This window comes from Phaethon aethereus, assembly GCF_964289735.1.
Source record: "Phaethon aethereus genome assembly, chromosome: Z".
Taxonomy (NCBI): domain Eukaryota; kingdom Metazoa; phylum Chordata; class Aves; order Phaethontiformes; family Phaethontidae; genus Phaethon; species Phaethon aethereus.
In genome coordinates, this window is record NC_138577.1 from 57,892,615 (window position 1) to 57,910,633 (window position 18,019).

Consider the following 18,019-nt stretch of genomic DNA (forward strand, 5'->3'; position numbering starts at 1 on the left):
CATCTTCTTCATCACAGGACGTGGAATAATCTGATAAGGTTACACCTGCCGGTTATCAGTCCTCTGTGAGGACCTTAGATAAGGTAAATCTGAACCACATCGCTTATGACTGTACCAAAATCTGGGCCACTGCAAGAAATGGGCCCAACTGTTGCTAAAAAAACAGGCTCCCCATATAAAAGTCAGAAAGCAATTAAATTCCTCACAAATGTGTATCAGTGGATGAAGAAAAACTCTGAGGATATGCAAATAGCCATGAACAGTTTTGTTTGCAGCAAATGTGTGGGATTATTCTGTCAGCACAGAGACAGAAAGAATAGCCAAAAATAATAAATCAAAGCAGGAACAGTTTTAGGTCTGGGTGCAAACTGAAAGAATTTTGCACCACTCTTCCTTGAACAGGAAAAGTTCAGGGGAAAAGCTGCGCTTTGGAGAGAGATGGCAAAGTGACTTTCATTTGGGAAGAAACCCGAGAAGATCCTGAGATCCCTTGGCAGAGGAGTGGCAGGGCGACAGGAAAAGAGGAACCTGCATCCCTTTTGATATCGGCAGTTTCTGGTGGCTTCTGAAAGGACCCCTGTCCAAGGGGTCACCGGGGAGGAGCAACAACTGCAGAGGAACTGGATAAATAATTAAAGGCCCCATCACTCTCGTTGCTAAACACAAGGCCCTGGGGCACCATGCCCCGTTAAGCTGTGCCAATAGACAGTACTGTGCAAGCATTTCTGTGCTATTGTCTGTGATGTTTTGTGTGTGAGTGACGAGATATAAATTTAGAAATCGGCCCCGTTTTCCCACCCATATCTTACCATTTTTTTCCTCCCAAAATCCATCTTACAGCTGTAAAACAGCAAGTGTAGTATGAAAAATGAATGAGCTAAGTAAGGTCTGTAGGGAGGCTGCCTCTTTTATTAGACCAACCGATACAGCTGCAGCAAACAGGCAATCTTTCAGGCGTGTAATCTATCTTTGGTCTGATCTGCCGCCTGTTTTTTGTTTTTTGGTTTTTTTTTCCCCCCAGCTCTAACTGGCAGCATAATAAAAGACATTTCTCCTCCTTAAAAACCTTGCCTCACTTCTACTCCTAGACCACAGTGGCTATAGCCACCCAAATACCGCCACAAACAAATCAGTCAGAGTTTAGGACCCAGAGCCCTGTTTTAGGCTTATGGGATGTGACAGCTGACTGAAAATCAATGAAGTGTGATTTACAGAGCATCATAATGAGGCAAGATAAGACTCGAAAGGTGCTGTCTTCCCTTGCAGACTCAATTGTCTGCCTTGATTTTTAACTAGATTGTTTTAGTCCTCCACTAGGATGAGACCAATTTGCTTATGAAAACAAACGATCAGATTTAAAGGAAGAGCCACCGTGGTGCCCATGCTTTGCCTAGTGCTCTTTGCGCTGTGTCTGAGCCACTCAGGTAAGTGCGATTTCTTCTTCTTCCAACCAGAGCTGCAGATGTCCAAGATTTTTTTTCTGCTGGACAGGTAGCTGCTGCTTGCTGGGACGAGGTAGATGCTGGCTTCTCTTGGTCCTCTTCTTAACACTGTCTGACCAGCCAAAAAGGGTTGCATCAGCTGCTGCCTTTGTATTGCAACCACAGCCAGTGTGGCTACAGGGTTTTCATAACTGGGGTGATCGCTGGGTAGAAGTTAACAGAAAAATCCTAAGCTCGACTCTCACTGCTGAAGGGAGTTATGGCAGAATCTCCATCTCCAGGAGGAAAACGAATGCCTCAGGCAAGCTGATGAAAGGCTAAGTGACCTGTCTGTATTTCTCGGGGTGTTTTGCACGTTTGTTTAGCAGACTCCCTGCCGCAGCACCGGTGGGGAACTGCTCCTGGCACAGACAGCAGAGAGAAACGGGAACCTGGGGGAGAGGGGAGATGGCAGACAGTGCTCACTTGCTTGTACCTGTGGTAACCCGCTGGGGAGCTCCCAAACTTTTGCCTTCTCTGTGCGCCGTGTGGTAAATTCAGGGATGCATCTGTCCTATGGCTGCTTCTCTGTTTTTTGAAAGGCTTTTTCAACTACTTTGTTCAGTGTCTTCTCCATGGCTTTATCTAACTTAAACATCAGATGGGGCTTGATCAAAGGAGCTGTTAGGCTGCTTTTTCTGCTTGGTATGTCTTCCTTCTCATTAAAAACTTCTGCTATTAAGCTGTCCCCCTGCAAGTGCTGAGGCTGTCTTATAAGGGCACCAATCTTACTCCTTCTGGCTTGCTTTGTGAGACTTCTCAAGTTTTCACTCTTTTTTGTGGCTTCCCCAGAATTGACACATACAGCCCCAAAATCAGCTTTACCACCTCTCTGCTATACCCTCTTGGAGCCACTGGGGCCCTTGGACTTCACATGGGATATGGGCTGTGAAATGGCACTGTTTTCCTGTGAGGGAGATCATACACAGCCACAGACACCGTGCCCGTGGGGTATGTGGTTGTGTATGTGTGTGCAGGGAGTCACACACGAGTAAAATCAGAGCAATGTATTCCAGCATTAAGACAAAGGTGGTTTTGATCCTGCATGTTTTGGGGTTGTGTATTTTTTCTATTCTATGTCTTTCCCATTGTCTTTCCTGTGTTTAGCAACCACAGACCTAAAGGGAAAGCAAAAGGGCTGGGAGCCGGGGTCTCTGCAGAGACTTGTATGTGTCGGGGACTGGGCTACTGAGGTTGTGGGTAGTGAGGGGGGAAGAAATACCTTCTTTCTCTTGCTTTGGTTGTGGATGCAATGCCTGTCTGGCATGTTTGGGCAGGCAATCCAGTTTCCTAGGATGGACCCCAGACTCTCTCCCCGATTTGGAGCTAGGGATAGCCCTGGCTATGAGAATAAACACTGGAGCAAGCAGAAGGGGCATTTGTGGTTTCCCAGTTGGTAACAGCAGACCTCAAAGGATTGTGACAAAATGGCAAGACACAAGGTGGCCACAGAGGCTGCTATGAACAGTATTGAGAGCTGCATGAGCCCATGCCTGGCTGTGGTGCAGAGCAGGTGGAAAGGCATGTGAAAGCTCCCTCTGACCAGCTGGCCTCCACCTCCCCAGCATTAGGTAACTCCACCACAGCTGCATGTCCAACAACGGAGGACAAGCACAGCCTGTGCCAGATGTTCTATCTCACAGTAAAGTAATTGTTACCCCATGAGTGGCAATCATTAGGCTTCAGAGTTTACAGCTTCTCAAAGAGGAATGGGCATTTTCTGTGGCTGGAAGTGAGGGATGACCTTGTGCCATCCTGAGAGAATCCAGGCTGCATTAGTCGTGTCAGGTCCTCAGCAACACAGAGAGTGGGGCTGGCGTTTGGGAGAGGATCGAGGGTCTAAACTGCCCTTTGCCTTTCATGGTAGCAGAGGGGAGAGGGGGAGCATGGTGGCAGGGACCAGGGCAGTCCCACCTCTTGCAGGTACGGACCATGATGGCTCCGTGCTTTGTTGCAGGCAGACCTGGCCCTGACTGCATCATCCAGCTCCTCCTGCTGCCAGATGAGGTCCTTTTGCTTTTTGCTCCACCGATGCTGTTGCCCACCTAACCCACTCCTTGACGGGGAGAATTCATGTTTCTCAATGATTTGCTGCTATGCCCTGGTTAACCCCAGGAGGAGGATTCATTTGCAAGTGCTGCATGCTCCCTCAGATCTGGCTTACAGCTCCCTCAGCTTCCAGTGAGGAAATCCCACCACCCCGATCCTTGTGCTGGGCAGCCTCCATCTCAGAGAGGCTGTAGAAACCAAGCAAGTGAAATCCCTGGGCCCTGAAACGCCCAGAGTGTATTGCTGCTCTTTCTAGCTGCAAGCCAGCCAGCCAGGGATTGCCCCACAGTGACCAGATTTCCCCCATGGCCCCAGCTCTCTGTGGTACACCACAGGTGTGTGAAAAAACAGAACTCTTTCTTGGGATGTCATTTATCAGGCTGGGTATTTACTACTCAAGAGTGAAAGACAGCACTTGATGGTCTGAGCCTGTGGGTCTTCTAAAGAATAATAAATAAGAAAGACTGGGTAAGTACGTTGACTCAAGACAAAAAGGCCACAGAAAACAAGAAACCTAGTACAAAGTCATCACTTCTCTAGTCTTATGATTTTTGTGTGTGTGTGAATTGGGCTTGGGCTCTCTTGCCTGCCCCTCCCCTCACCCTGGCTCTGCAGAGAGTCTGTGCATCTGAATTCCTACAGATTTTACTGACAGGAGCTGCCCAGAGGTGAATTTGTCTCACATCATCGCTCTGCCTCACTTCTTCAGGTTGTGCCATTCTCCACGTCTGCCTTCTGGCACGTCCCCACTCTCTGTTGCTCTCTTCCAGATGTGTCTGCCTTCAGTTCAATTGCTGAAAATGAGGATGCGCTCCTCAAGCACTTATTTCAAGGCTATCAGAAATGGGTCCGCCCCGTGGAAAACTCCAATGACACTATCAAAGTCCTTTTTGGATTAAAGATATCACAGCTTGTGGATGTGGTAAGTGTTGTGCTGGATTTGGTAAAACACCCCTTCTGTTATAGACCATCGTGCATCCACCTGGGAGGGCTGGTGATGCCGTTGGCTTTTGCCTCCTGACACGTGAAGTGCAAAGTGATGGCGTTTGGCCTGATTTTCATTCAGGCAATGAAACGTTGAGTGTGACGCGGTGCTGGTGATGTGACCTCTGGCCCCACGCACAGCACAGGCCGTAAGACTCGTTTGTCTTGTGGCAAACCTGAAGGTCCTTTTTCACCTGCTGTTCTCGGTGAATAAGGCCTCATCACATCAGGTACTGACCAAACAGTCCACGCCAGACAGCCCCTGGCACATATGTTTGCAATTTAATGACAAGGCAGCTACAGGATAGGGGTGAGGAAGGGTGGAGCTGGTTGGACATTGTTCACTCTAAGCAAAGCTTGTATTTGGGCCCAAGAGAACTCCTATCTTAACCCAGCTGGCCACTCAGATCAGACACTAGAGGCAAAACAGACAAGCCCGTGTTTTTGCCCATGTGGAAGGTTTCCCTTGCCGTTCCCCTCCATCACTGCAATGAACAGTGGAATTTGCACAGGGCCCAGAGGTATCCACACAACAGTGTGCTCCTCACATCCCCTGGCCCTTGGCAGCATCCCCTTGTGCTGTGGAAGCCAGACTCTAATTTTCTGCTCGGTTTACATATTGAGGACAATGTTTCAGCTTTTATCTTCCCAAGCTCACTCCAGGCTGAGCAGCGTGGGGAGATGAGCCACCCTGTGAGCCCACAACCACGTGAGTCCTGACCCCACTTGCTGGCTGAGACCTGCTGCCTTCCTGCGCATTGGCATCTGATTCCTTTGGGCTTCTGTGAAATGCCTGACCTCCGTTTTCCAGCCTCACGAGCTCCCAGCAAGAGCAAGGACAGCACCTAAGACGTCAGTTCACTTCCCCCAACAGTGGCTGAAGAGCCCAGGCCCATGGGGAAACAGGACCATAGGGATCTCCCCTGCTCAGCATAGGGTTGACTCAGCAGGCATAGGGTCTGTTTCTGCTGGCTTATTTTGATGTTGCAATCCTCTTTACCTTCTGTCACCCCAGGATGAGAAGAATCAGCTGATGACAACCAACGTGTGGCTGAAGCAGGTAAATTAGACCAAATAAGACCTCCCCTCTGAGTGTGGGCTGCTGACCTGAGCAGCCCTCCCAGCCGGCTGCCCACCACGCTGTCCACCCCCTTCCGCGGCACCGAGTGGCCAGACAAAAGCAGCACCGTGTCCCCTTGCCTGAAGTTTTTACTTTTCTCCTCTCACTTCAGCAAATGCAAAAAGGGGCAGAAAGGCAGGCAGGGGGGCCTTCAGGAAAAAGTTACCCTCTTCTCCTGGCCTGCACCCCAGACGTACGCTCAAGCCAGCTGTATTTCAGGGACGCAACGTCTCCTGACACGGCAGCGGCTATCCCTGCGATGCTGCGTGTGCCCTGAGGGACTATCCCATCTCAGACATAGAGGTCACGCAAGTACTGTCTTCCTTGCCTGAGATGAGTGGTGCCTCAGATAGGTTTCTTCTTCAGCATAAGTAAAGAGAAAGAAAAGGTCAGCATGTTACCCCCCAAAATTAAAATCCGTGGCAAATTAATCAGATCTCTCTTAACATATTTGCTTCTGAAAGTGGCAATAATTTATGCAAGTGGTGGTGATTTGCAAGTTGAACTGTTAGGTCTCCTTTCTTCTTCACTCCTGAAGAACACTGCATTTGGTTTAGATTACATTGCACCAGTTTATTGACCATGTGATGATTATTTTAAGTCTCTCGACCATGTGAGTATCTACAAACATGTCAGCGGATCCTAGGCAAAGGACGCAAAACCCAAGCTGTACTTGAAACGATGCCATGGGCAGTGGTTCCCAGGAGCCGCTGGGCTGGCAAAGAAGAATTGCGTCCTGTTCTTGTTCTCAATCTGGTACCTGTAGTGCTGCAGTGTGTGAGCTTCTGGGTGGAGCAGAACCCCTAAAGGCCACATGGACATTACATGCAAAGATGGTCTCTCCCTTGAAGAGGGAGATGCTTAGACTTCCCCTGCCTACAGGGAGGACAGGAATTTCCCCTTTTGCTGGGGAAATTTGCCGCTGATCCGCATCCAGCTGCTGAGAGCCTGCCCTGACAGGGCTGCGATGTTACATTTTCCCCTCCTTCAGCAGCAATGAATAAATTCTGCAACGCAGAGCCCCTCAGGTGCAGAGGGCCAGATCCTGGCTTCCTTGCTTTGTCTGGGCAGCCTCTTGGGTAGCCAGCAGAGCCATCCTACAAAAGTAGCCCCTCGCCTCCCACCTGCCCTCTCCCCATTCCCACCCTCTCTCCTTGCTGGCTGCGGCACCCACTTCCCCCTGCGGGTCCGAGCCCTGCAGTCTGCAGGTGTGAAATCAACCCACTTCACACTCCTCATTGTCTCTGCTCCTGCAAGTGTCCCCAGAAAGATTTTACAGCCTTTTTCAGCCTTTGACAGAATATTCCTGGGGCTGACGGTCTCCTTAGGGAAGGCTTGGCTGCTTGCTCCATCCAGGACAGCAGAGTCTCCTATGCCCTTGGGGCAGCCTTCATCCCTCTGGCTGGATGACATCTTCACCCAGGTTACAGTGACTGCAGAAGAGAGGGACCTGAAGTTTTGGCTCACATTAGCGGGCCAAATACAAGTCGAGGCTGCCCTGGGGCATCAGGCCTGAGATGCTAATGCAGACAGACACCAACTGATCCTCTCTCCATTGCTGCGTGAACCTCTGTGGGGACATTTCAGGTTAGCCCACCCACGCTGAGCACCTGGTTTGTATCGCAGCATGGACCTCCCCAGAGTCATAGCCTGGAGCCTATATTTGCCACTCCTGCTGTGGCAGATCAGGTTCTGCTGCAAGTTACTCCAAACATGCTGCAGGAGGTAGGGACATGCCACCATCCACACATTGCCTCTTGGGTGTGGGGGAGGATGAGGATGAGGGGGAAACCACTTTATCTGATCCTTCTGCCTCATGTTGTGGCTGAAAGAAGGAGGCTGGACTGTAGACATGCTGATTTCTCTGGAAGCCTTTGGAGACTGTGCTCAGATTTTAGCCAGGGCAGCTCCCTCGGGTAACTCAGCAATGTGATTTTCGGGATTACTGACCTGGGCTCTCACAAGCTGTTACCATTTCTAATACCGCTTCTTTGCCTGAGGGGCTGAGAACCTCAAGGCCAAAATGAAATGCAAAGAGAACAGAAAATAAGTGAGACACAGGCTCTAATTTTCACACATGCAGATGTCCCCAGGAGGTCAGGCAGAGCACTGAATACCTGTGGCCTCACCCAGGTGTCCTGCTTTGGGAGTCATGCGTTCCCACAGGCTTGGTGTGAACTGGTCCCACGTGCAGTCCAGCGCTTGGGGGATTATTAGAGTGCATAAGCACAACAGCTGGGAAAAGGTCCTTAAAACTTAAGCAGAATTAAAATCAGGTTTTCCTTCGGGTAGGAAAAAGTGAAAAACAAACAGGCTGAGGGGCTGCTCCAGTTCAACTCTGGAGGGATGATTATGTCTCCAGGTGGCTCGCAGGGTATTTGCTTCTGCTGTGTTAGTGCAGGCTATGAGCTGCACAAACAAACAGAACTCTCTAATGACACAGACCCTGTCCTTCTACAGGAGCTGGGGAGGTCACGGGCGTCTAGTTTTCGCCCTTGGTCTGTGAGGTTTAGGGAAAATCACAGTCATAATTTCTCTGCAAAGAATCTGGCTTTTCTTAAGTAAGCAACGCTTAAATCCAAGGGTTTTCTTTTTTTTTTTTTTACCTCAAAAATCCAGTTCCTCAGGATGGTGGGACTTAATGTGCATGCAGGCAGACACAGAAGATGCAAAGATGCTTTTAGTGGTTGCTGAGAAAGTATTTGGGTTTGGGCAAACTATGGAGTCTACTAAGCAAGGGTCAAGAGCGTGGGTCCAGCGTTTCCTGGTCCACTTGCTGCGGGTTAAGCACCTGAGTGACAGCCCAGACACAGGTGTTTGGCAGAACTGGAGGAAGGGGAGAGCAACAGGAGGGTCTGGAGCAGCTTGGAAGAAAGGGAGAAGAGAGGAAAGGGCCCTTCGCATCTGCTGCTACAGTTGGTGTCAGCATAGCCCATAGCGAGATTCCTGTTTTAAACTGCTCATCCTCAAAGTCTGCACACAATCTATTTTCTGCTCTAGTAAGAAGACACGCAACCACTTGCCTCGCAGACATGAAAGAGCACTTTAGCTGGGAGAGAAATCCATGCAGGGCAGGGGGGAGGCAGGAGCATTGCAGATGCAGCAAATAACCCGGGCCGAGGGGCTGCTCCAGTTCAACTCCAGAGGGATGATTATGTCTCCAGGTGGCTCGCAGGGCATTTGCTTTTGCTGTGTTAGTGCAGGCTATGAGCTGGCTGTGTTGGCCACTGCCATCGGTCCAGACTATCCCCTGGGCTAACAGGTATGTTTCCAGCCTAAGCCCCCTCGCACCTATTACAGGAGGCGTCCAGAACACACGTGAGTCCGTGCTCATCTATCAGCCCAGGCTGCTGGAAACGACGGGTAGGTACCCATCCACAGAGAAAGGTTCACACTACAAGTAGTCTGCTCTGTCCCTCCTACTGAGGCTAAGAGCAGCAATGACCCCTCCTCTCTTTCCACACCTGAACAGTTCCCATCCCTCCTTCAGCAGCAGGAACGTGGAGAGTTGGGCCTGATAGCTGACATCAGCCATTTGGGCAGCTCAGAGAGTAGGTTCATATCTCTTCTGGTGCAGGTAGCGGGGCCATTAATCCTGCCATGGTAACACTGGCAACTGCCTCTGTCACTTGTGCCTTGGGCCAGATTTTAGGGGGGGTCTACCAGCCACCTGCCCATGACCTTGGGCCCCATCCCTTCCCTGCACCAGAGGAAGACACTTGTTCTCACTGTCTGTGTTTAGGTCTCCACTGAGGCTCTGGATTGCCGTCACACTATAAAGGACTGCAATAACAAGTGTCTGTATGTATAGCTGTGAAAACACGTGGAACCAAAGAAGTAAGAGGGTAACAATATGGTGGGAGAAGCAGAGAATATCGCTTTTCGGTTCATCCTTAAGTCACAGAGAAAAGTGCCCACATCCCTGGGGAACTCTTAGTGCTGGAGCTTAATGGAAAGTGGTTCATCTTCTGCTTCTTGGTATTGACCACAGTCTACAGCTCTTGCTTCCTCTTGCTGCTATTCCTGTGGGCAAGTGAAAACCCACATCAATAATGAATAGGGATCAGAGAGCTGCTTTTCCGTTCCATCTCTGTGAAAATCTCCAGGTTGCTAAAGCCACTTTGCTAGAATCTCCCCACCTGAAAAATACAAAGAGGAGAGAAAAATTATTCTGGAGTTCAGCATGATGAAAATGGAGAGGACTCCCCCTGCTTTTGCTTTTTATAGCGTTATCTCTTCAGGATTGTAACCAAATGCTTTACAATAGTGTCATATTACTTTTCCTGCAATAGTGCACAGGCCTTTCTGATGAAAGAAAAATTATTTGGTTTTCAAGAGCAGTGTATAGATACTAGGTGTTGTATTCTGTTCACTGAAAAAAGCCAGGTCTCCACCAAAAAATTGAAGGCCACCTCTCTGTCACTTGGGTAGTAGTAGCCATGCCATCTGGCTCTTCTGTGGGGTCAGTGCTAGCCAAAAACACTGTGGGCTCATTCTCAGAGGAAGAAGAGGTGCCATAACCAAGCGAAGTGGCTCCTTCCTTCTGGACTACCCTCAGGTGGGCTGGGTAGGGTGGTGAGTGTAGTGAGAGACGGTGCTCTTCGGGAGTGCCTGCCTTGAGGTTGCCTGCAAAGGGATGGGTTGATGGGGTTCACCTGTGGCCACAGGGGCAGTGCTTGTGGGAATTAACATCTCCCAGCCATACCTGCCTAGCACCCTCTCTGCAGCTGAGTAGTCTTACACCAAGCTCTGCCCATTGTGCTGTTCGATGCAGTTCCTCTGGGGCAGGTGGTGGGGATGAGGTTGTTGTGTATGAGTGGGCAGAGGACTCTGCTGGCTTGTTACAGGAATGGATCGACCACAAGCTCTCCTGGAATCCAGAAGAATATGGTGGGATCACTGCCATCCGTGTCCCATCAGAGACCCTGTGGCTTCCTGACATTGTTCTGTTTGAAAAGTGAGTAGCATAGCTCCTTGGTCTGGGCTTAGGCCAGAGCCTGGGCACAGCATGTCAGCCACCGTGAAGCTTGTGTGTGCTGTCAGAAGGCTGCTTCTTTAGGCAGTATGAATGTTGACTTCTCTTGTGCTCCAGGTGATGGGTAGAAAGCAGAGTTGTGAGGGTATTGTGGGAATTGTGGGGAAAATGGAGTCTTGAACTTGGTACTGTTTCTTTCTGTCCAACTCCCAGTGCTGACGGACGTTTTGAAGGATCCCTGATGACCAAAGTCATAGTGAAGTACAATGGAGTGGTGACCTGGACGCCACCGGCCAGTTATAAGAGCTCCTGCACGATGGATGTGACCTTCTTCCCCTTTGACAGGCAGAACTGCTCCATGAAGTTTGGGTCGTGGACGTATGATGGCAGTATGGTGGACTTGATTTTAGTGGATGAAAATGTAGACAGGAAAGACTTCTTTGATAATGGGGAGTGGGAGATCTTAAATGCCAAAGGTATGAAAGGCAACAGGAAGGATGGGCTGTACTCCTACCCGTTTGTCACTTACTCCTTTGTGTTGAGGCGCCTTCCGCTGTTTTATACTCTTTTCTTAATAATCCCTTGCCTGGAATTGTCATTTCTGACTGTCCTGGTGTTTTACCTCCCTTCAGATGAAGGAGAAAAGCTCTCATTGTCTACATCAGTTCTAGTCTCCCTCACTGTTTTCCTTTTAGTGATTGAGGAAATAATTCCTTCTTCTTCCAAAGTCATCCCTCTGATCGGTGAGTATCTGCTGTTCATCATGATTTTTGTGACCCTCTCTATCATCGTGACGGTGTTTGTTATCAACGTCCACCACCGCTCCTCAGCAACTTACCATCCCATGGCTCCCTGGGTTAAAAGGCTCTTCCTCCAGAAGTTGCCTCGGCTGCTCTGCATGAAGGGCCATGTAGACCGTTACTCCTTCTCAGACACTGAAGAAAAGGAAACTATCTTGAAATCAAAGTTCCTGGGGAAGCAGAAACATAAGCAAGCAAAAGACGGAGAGAAAATTGTCATTGCCTTTCTGGAAAAGGCAGCCGACTCCATTCGGTACATTTCCAGGCATGTTAAAAAGGAGCATTTCATCAGACAGGTAGGTGAAGGGAGGGCAAGGAGGGATCACAGTTTCCTTGACAGCAATGGCTTCCAAGCTCTTACCTTTTCTGCCTGCTTTTCCCTCTGCCTCTTCCTCCTGCTCTCATCTCAGACATGTCCTGGGAGTTTCCCTTGCTTGATAAAGAATATGGTTTCTGGGAAAACACATTGCTTCAAGGAGAACTGTACTGTGCTGTGAGAGTCCCCGCTCTGCACAGGTGCAAGAGGCCACAGCAGCCTCTCCTGGAGAAAGTCCTGTTTTGGGATTATTTGAGTAACTTTGTCCTGCTTCAGCTGGGGAGAGACATGAATCTGGAAAACCTCTGAATTGTCACATGCTCTGAAAGTGTATCTTTCACAACAGCTATAGGCAGGCTCTGCAGCAGTTGCTAGGTCTCAGTCCTGGCCTCCCAGCGGCTATACACAGTGTAGCTGCCCTGTTTTGAGTGGAGGTTTTCTAGATTTTCACCAATTTTCAGATTAGTCCCTAAATACCACCTTTCTCTTCCTCCCAACGATCCACCTGGCTGTTAGAGTGGCAAATTACTGTGTGCATAAACAATGCATCTCATGTGAGGGTCGGAGAGCAGGGCAATGCACCTAGCAACACAGGGAAAAGAGAAAAACTTCCACTAGCACCCTCCCAGCAAAGGCCAAGGCTTTGTTCGAACTGTGCGGAGGAATTCAGCAGAAAGATGAACAGTAAATCAAACATAAAGTATGTGAGCATACAGTGTCCATGACTGAAGCCTTCTGTTTGAAGGTGAAATAATAATAATAATAAAAAAGTCCCTTGAATTGCTTTTATAAATAGCTCTTTTGTGTGTGCAGGGTTGTGCTGGTACTCACAATGCAAAATCCCCCTCCTGAGTGCAGACAATCTGAGCCAGCAGAGCACTTAAGCAAACACAAGCAAATGGGACCACTCGTCCTGGAAGCAACATCTGCGTCAAAGTGCTTTGCTAGAGATAAGTCCTAGTACTTCAAGGGAAATGCAGTTCTGTGAAAAGAAACCCAGTTCATTATAAAGCCATCTTCAAGCTTGAGTCTGTAAACTTGCACATATGCACTTCGCTAAAAGCTTTTGCACGGGCTGAAAGAAGTCTGACTACCATGTGCGTAAAACTATGGAATCGTTCTGGTGTTTTCAGTGACCTGCAGCTATGGGAGCCGAAAAGGTGATCCACGTCAGTTTTAGGATACAGCACACCACAAAATTCTAATTTAAAAACCAGATTTTTGGAGCTGAAATATATATGCAGCTGTATCAATGAAGTACTGGGCTCATTACTGTTTGTTCTCCCTATCTCCTTCCCAGGTTGTCCAAGACTGGAAATTTGTAGCTCAAGTCCTGGATCGGATCTTCCTGTGGTTATTTCTGGTGGTATCAGTGACGGGTTCAGTTCTCATCTTTACCCCTGCGTTACGGATGTGGCTGAACAGCACTTTGTAGAAAATGCTCCCACAGTAGCATACAACAAGTACAAAGCCAAGGGATGGTGACGCCTTCAAGCTTGGTCTCTGTTGTACAGGATGGGAAGCAACAGCAAGAACAAGGGAAGGTGACGGGTAGCAGCAGGCATTGACTAGTGCTTTCTATTTTCATACAACTCTACCAGTTACAGATTTGGCTGAGATCAGAGAAGGGCTTGGTGTGCAGTTGAGTCCTAAAGTGAACTGGGGTTGCACAGCTGGGATATAAGTAATTGGGTATTTTACTATTAGCCTGGTTACATTACAATAAAAGCCGAGAGTACTAATTAAAATTGGAAAAAGTACTCCTGGAACAGTGATTATACTTAAAAGGCAGACTGGTCAATTAATGTGCTGCTTGATAAAAGAAGTTATAGTAGGAACACAAATCAGTACTCAGTTACACTTCCAAGCAAAACCCACAAAGTCTGTACAGATCACTTTGCACGTGCCAGAACTGGCCACAGCACAGCATGTGCATCAGAAAAAGTACAAATACCTTTTAGATGGGGTGTTCGAAACATTGACACTATGGCCTCACCTTGCTCAGGATCAGCTCAACAGTGGCAGAACTTGCCCCTCTGCCCACCTGCTACCAGCCTTTATGGCATGCACACTTCGTCCCTCCTCTTGGCCCTCAGGAACCTGCAAGGTGTTACCAAATTTTCAGTATTATTTGAAATTTTGCTTGCTGCTCTGTAATATACCAAAAGGCCAAACAAGTACCGACTTTTTTCCCCCATGCTTTGCATTTAGAAACTATGATTCCTGCACCTGCTTGTTCACAACACTAGAAGTGGAAGATCACCTGAAGCATATCACATGGAGAAAGGTAGCTGTGCTACTCCATAAGGCAACTGATCTTTCTAAATAGTTCTGTTGGAGGGAAGCTGCAGACATTGTTTTTGGCAAATGAAACTTGTGGTTGGTGCAGAAGTGGAGTTTTTCCTGAGTTGTGGGGAGGGCTGTCTACCGGGAAGATACATCTTTGGGTGCTGGCTTGTTCATGTTTCCCAGGCAATTCAGAATTTCATTCCTTTGATTCATTTAAATGGGATCCTTCTGCATGACTAGAAATGGTTCTTAAAAGTGTAAATGAGACCTGATAGAAAACACACAGATGAAGCTCTCACCAATTTTGCTGGGGCAGTGTTTTGCCAACATGGAATCCTTTTAGAAAATCCCGTTCAGAACTTGCAGAGGTTTTCAAGGCTCACAAGGGATTTGGAGATGCAATTTTCGACAACCTAAATGTGAACCTGGTGTTAAAGCTTTAGCTATCCTTGAAGCTTTCTCCCTAGGGATGGAGGTTAGGAGGTCTTAAAAATACACAGGGGTATTCTTGCGCTTGGATTATGTGTACACACCAGACCTCTGTGAGTTAATATCATCCCATCTTGTTGTGTCATTGCAGAAAGTTCTGTTCACTTGTGCAATCATTATTAATAAAGAGGTATTTAGTAAGTGATTCCTGGCGTGAGAGTGCTCATATGCACCTTGTTGTTTTTTTTGTCAACAAAGTCTAAATTGTAGCCCATTTAAAAAGCCTTGTCTCCAATCTATTCAGAGAGGTTTTCACATTCTTGGAAAGTCCTCATAACTTTTTAGCTCTGTGTGTGAGTTTGAGGAGGAAGCATTCAGATCTGGTTATATTGCAGGAACCTAGAACAGACCCATTTAGTTCAGCATATACAGACAGATGTCTTAACATAAGACACTGGTATAAAAATCTTACACATTGACTACCAGCTGCTCCTCTCTTCTTGCATTGTTTAAGTCAAGAAGCTCTTCTTTTCAGCATTTACAGACTCTTGAAAACAATGAGTGATACGTTTTCCCTCTCAGCACTGCTGCCAGGGCTGCCTGTTAGCCATGACAGATGACGAAGTCCTCTCCTGGGCAAGTGCTTCAGGTGCTCAGCTGGCAGATAGTCCTGTCCTCACCTTGTGACATGTTGGTTGCCCACCTGCAGGCTACACATGTCTATGTCTCATGTGGCTGTGTCTGATGCCAAGCTGCTGCTTCTGGCTTATGCTGGTAACAGTCAGCAGGGCTCAGGTCTTGGAGTGGGAGATGTATGAACACTGCACAGGTATGGCTCTTGGCCTCTTGGTCTTCCTAGCGTTGCATCTGGGGTTGCTACCTCTGCAGCCTCCCTGCTCATTATTTCCTTGTGCTGACTGTTTCTAAGCTTCCCTGCCGCTGGCCCGCAAATGCATTCAACACGTCCCACAGCCTGGTGGGCCACTAAAAAACACAACTAGGGAGGACATTTGGGCAGACAGTCCTCTGATGGACTCCTCTGCTCCATGTGCTCTGCCTGTGGATGATAACATTTCAAAGTTCAAATCTTAAATAAAACCCAGAAACCTTCTGCCCTACTACTGCCTTAACATGTGCTGCCCTGATTTCTGGACACTGGTTTGCCGGGGATGCACACTTGGCACTGCTTGGCAGGATCATGTGTATCATTCATTCACTAAGAGACAAATATGACAAACTCCTCTGGGCCTTTTAGCAGGGGGAAAGTGGAAAGATGGTCTACCTTGGGAAGAGAACGTAATGAACTGGTTGAGCTGTCGAACTGTTTCTGTTCTTTTAAAATTAATTCATAGATGCCATTACTCTCAAGGAAAGGAGACCTCTGGCTGCCAGTGCTACATTTATCACTGGGACATATAATCAGGGGCATTGCTGATGTGGCTTTGGAGCCGATGGGATGAGAACAGACACACCACTCCGTGTGCCCTGCAACGAACATGGATACTTTTTCTGTGGCTGTGCGCAGTGTGTGACCCAACTCGGTGTCTGGGATGGGACCTCCTCTGGGTGAAATTTTTCTTGGTATTTCAGTTAGAACGTCCCACCAACAAGAGTTGGGACAAGCAAAAATGTCACTTTTGTTGGGGTTCTTCAACGCCTGCTCAGAGGTGGAACCCTATTGCGCTTTTTCCAAGGTGAGATGCTTATTGTGCCCATCAGCCCTGCTCTCCCAAATCAGCCAACCAGTTTCACAAAGCTGACAGGAGTATGTGAGGCGCTCAGTCTTAAATGTGCCTGAAAATGGGGAAAAAAAGAATTCAAAAGTTATTGGGTTGGGGGAAGGAATGGGAAAAGTACACTTGGAAGGAATCAAAACATGACTTTGTATCTTACTTCCTTAGGATACAAAGCTGATGAGCTGAACTGTCCAGGCCTTGTGTTTGAGGTCCAGAGGCAAGACAGAGAGATAAGTAGCAGTGTAAATGACAAAGACGGGGAGCTGGTGCTGGGGCACGGAGGCCTCCTAACTGGAGATGAGGAACTGTACAGTTGTGAAAACTTTGACAAAAAGCCAGGGATTTTGCTACAGTCAGCTTACTGGCTGTGGGGTAGTAGCTGACAGGCCTAAGACACCAATGCAGTACACCTTGAGCCACAGTATTTTCATTGTTTCTATGGCCATAGACTGCAACAGCGGACTTCCTTGTAGAAATGAAGCTTTCGGGCTCAGAATGCAGCTCTCGTCTTCAAATTCCCATTCTTTCCCCTCCCCTGCTTTCTGATTAAAGAGCCAGCATAGCAAATGTCATTTAGTAGCATCTCTAAACAGCAGGGAGTTTAAAAAAAACCCAACAAATTCTTCAAGAAAGATATCCCAGGAGTGATCTTTAATTGACAGGCTGACAAAATAAACCATGCTTGTTCACACATCTGTCTGTCAGTCACTACATAATTACGCAACATTCAGGAGGATTACAAAAAACATGGGTTTTTTTTAGAAAATCGTGACTTTACATATTTCAACTACTGGATTAAGTAAGTCAGTCAGTTATATTCTTGTCATTCCACTTTTATCTCTGACATTCAGTCCTATTCTTTTTATAATGGACCATCAGAGAAGAGTAAAAGGCCAGTCAGGGACTTCAGAAACAGGGAGTCATACTTTCCAAGGATTAGTGATGTTCAAAGCAGAGACTGACACACAGCAGACACTGAAAACACTGCACTGACACTCTACAGTTAAATTTAGAGCCTCCTGTAGGAGAGAAGGACTTTTTACTCTTGAAACCATTGGCTTTAATTGGAATGGTGCCTTTTAGAGAAGAATCCTTTAGCACAAAACCAGCAGGAATCTAAACAGACAAGGGACCTGAGGGTAAACTGTCCACAAAGTACAGAAACCACAGCAGGTGCACATCTGCAAAGTGTTTCGGGATTAAGCACACTAGGCTTGGGAACCTGGATACATAGCAGCAACGTCAGCCCCACGGGAAGTGTCTCTACAGTTACAGCTTTGCACACACAGTGCTGATCCATGAGGAGCCGGCAAATGGAAAATCGCTGCAGAGCTGTTTGGACCAAGGTGCCCAGCTTTGCATAGGATTCGTGAGAGCCAGCCTTTTCCTGCTGGGATGGGTGTAATCCAAGTCAGTCTTGGGTTTTTTAAAAACACAGGAAAACTCAGATCGATCCAATGCTGTCAAGCCAATTCTGTCTGTGATGAGTAGCTATGCAAGGAACAAACCTTTTCCTGTCGGGCTTATGCCCGAGCCTGAGCAAGCAAGAGTTTTCAGAGTGGACTGGGACCACTGTTAACCTGATGGAGAAATGTGGCTCGGAAATCCTGCTGGAGCTCACTGAGGTCTTGGTAATCAGTACCGCGAAGTAAAGGGGACTTTCATCACACTTAAAGTTAAGTGGCAGATGAACTAGTTTTTAAAGGTCTTAGAAGCATGTAGATTTCAAATGCCTTACGTGGTAACCACAGATAGTTCAGGTCTTTTCCGGTTTTCCATAGTGTATCCAGGTTATTCCTCTTCGGTGACTCTAGGATGCTTCAAATGATGTCAGCAAGGC

The 18,019-nt window shown here is 47.8% G+C and overlaps 1 protein-coding gene across 2 annotated transcripts; it reads left to right on the forward strand.

The window, feature by feature from the left end:
- Nucleotides 1–1,381: 1,381 nt before the first annotated feature.
- Nucleotides 1,382–13,160, forward strand: CHRNB3 (cholinergic receptor nicotinic beta 3 subunit; the record flags this gene model as incomplete). 2 transcript variants are annotated; one of them, XM_082013013.1, is made up of 6 exons in its annotated part: nt 1,382–1,424; nt 4,301–4,452; nt 5,530–5,574; nt 10,482–10,591; nt 10,823–11,705; nt 13,026–13,160. In XM_082013013.1, 6 exons carry the CDS (start codon nt 1,382–1,384, stop codon nt 13,158–13,160), a joined length of 1,368 nt encoding a protein of 455 aa, XP_081869139.1. The 2 variants fall into 2 exon arrangements, with proteins under 2 accessions (XP_081869139.1, XP_081869140.1); XM_082013014.1 differs by lacking the exon at nt 1,382–1,424 and adding an exon at nt 2,305–2,338.
- Nucleotides 13,161–18,019: the final 4,859 nt, after the last annotated feature.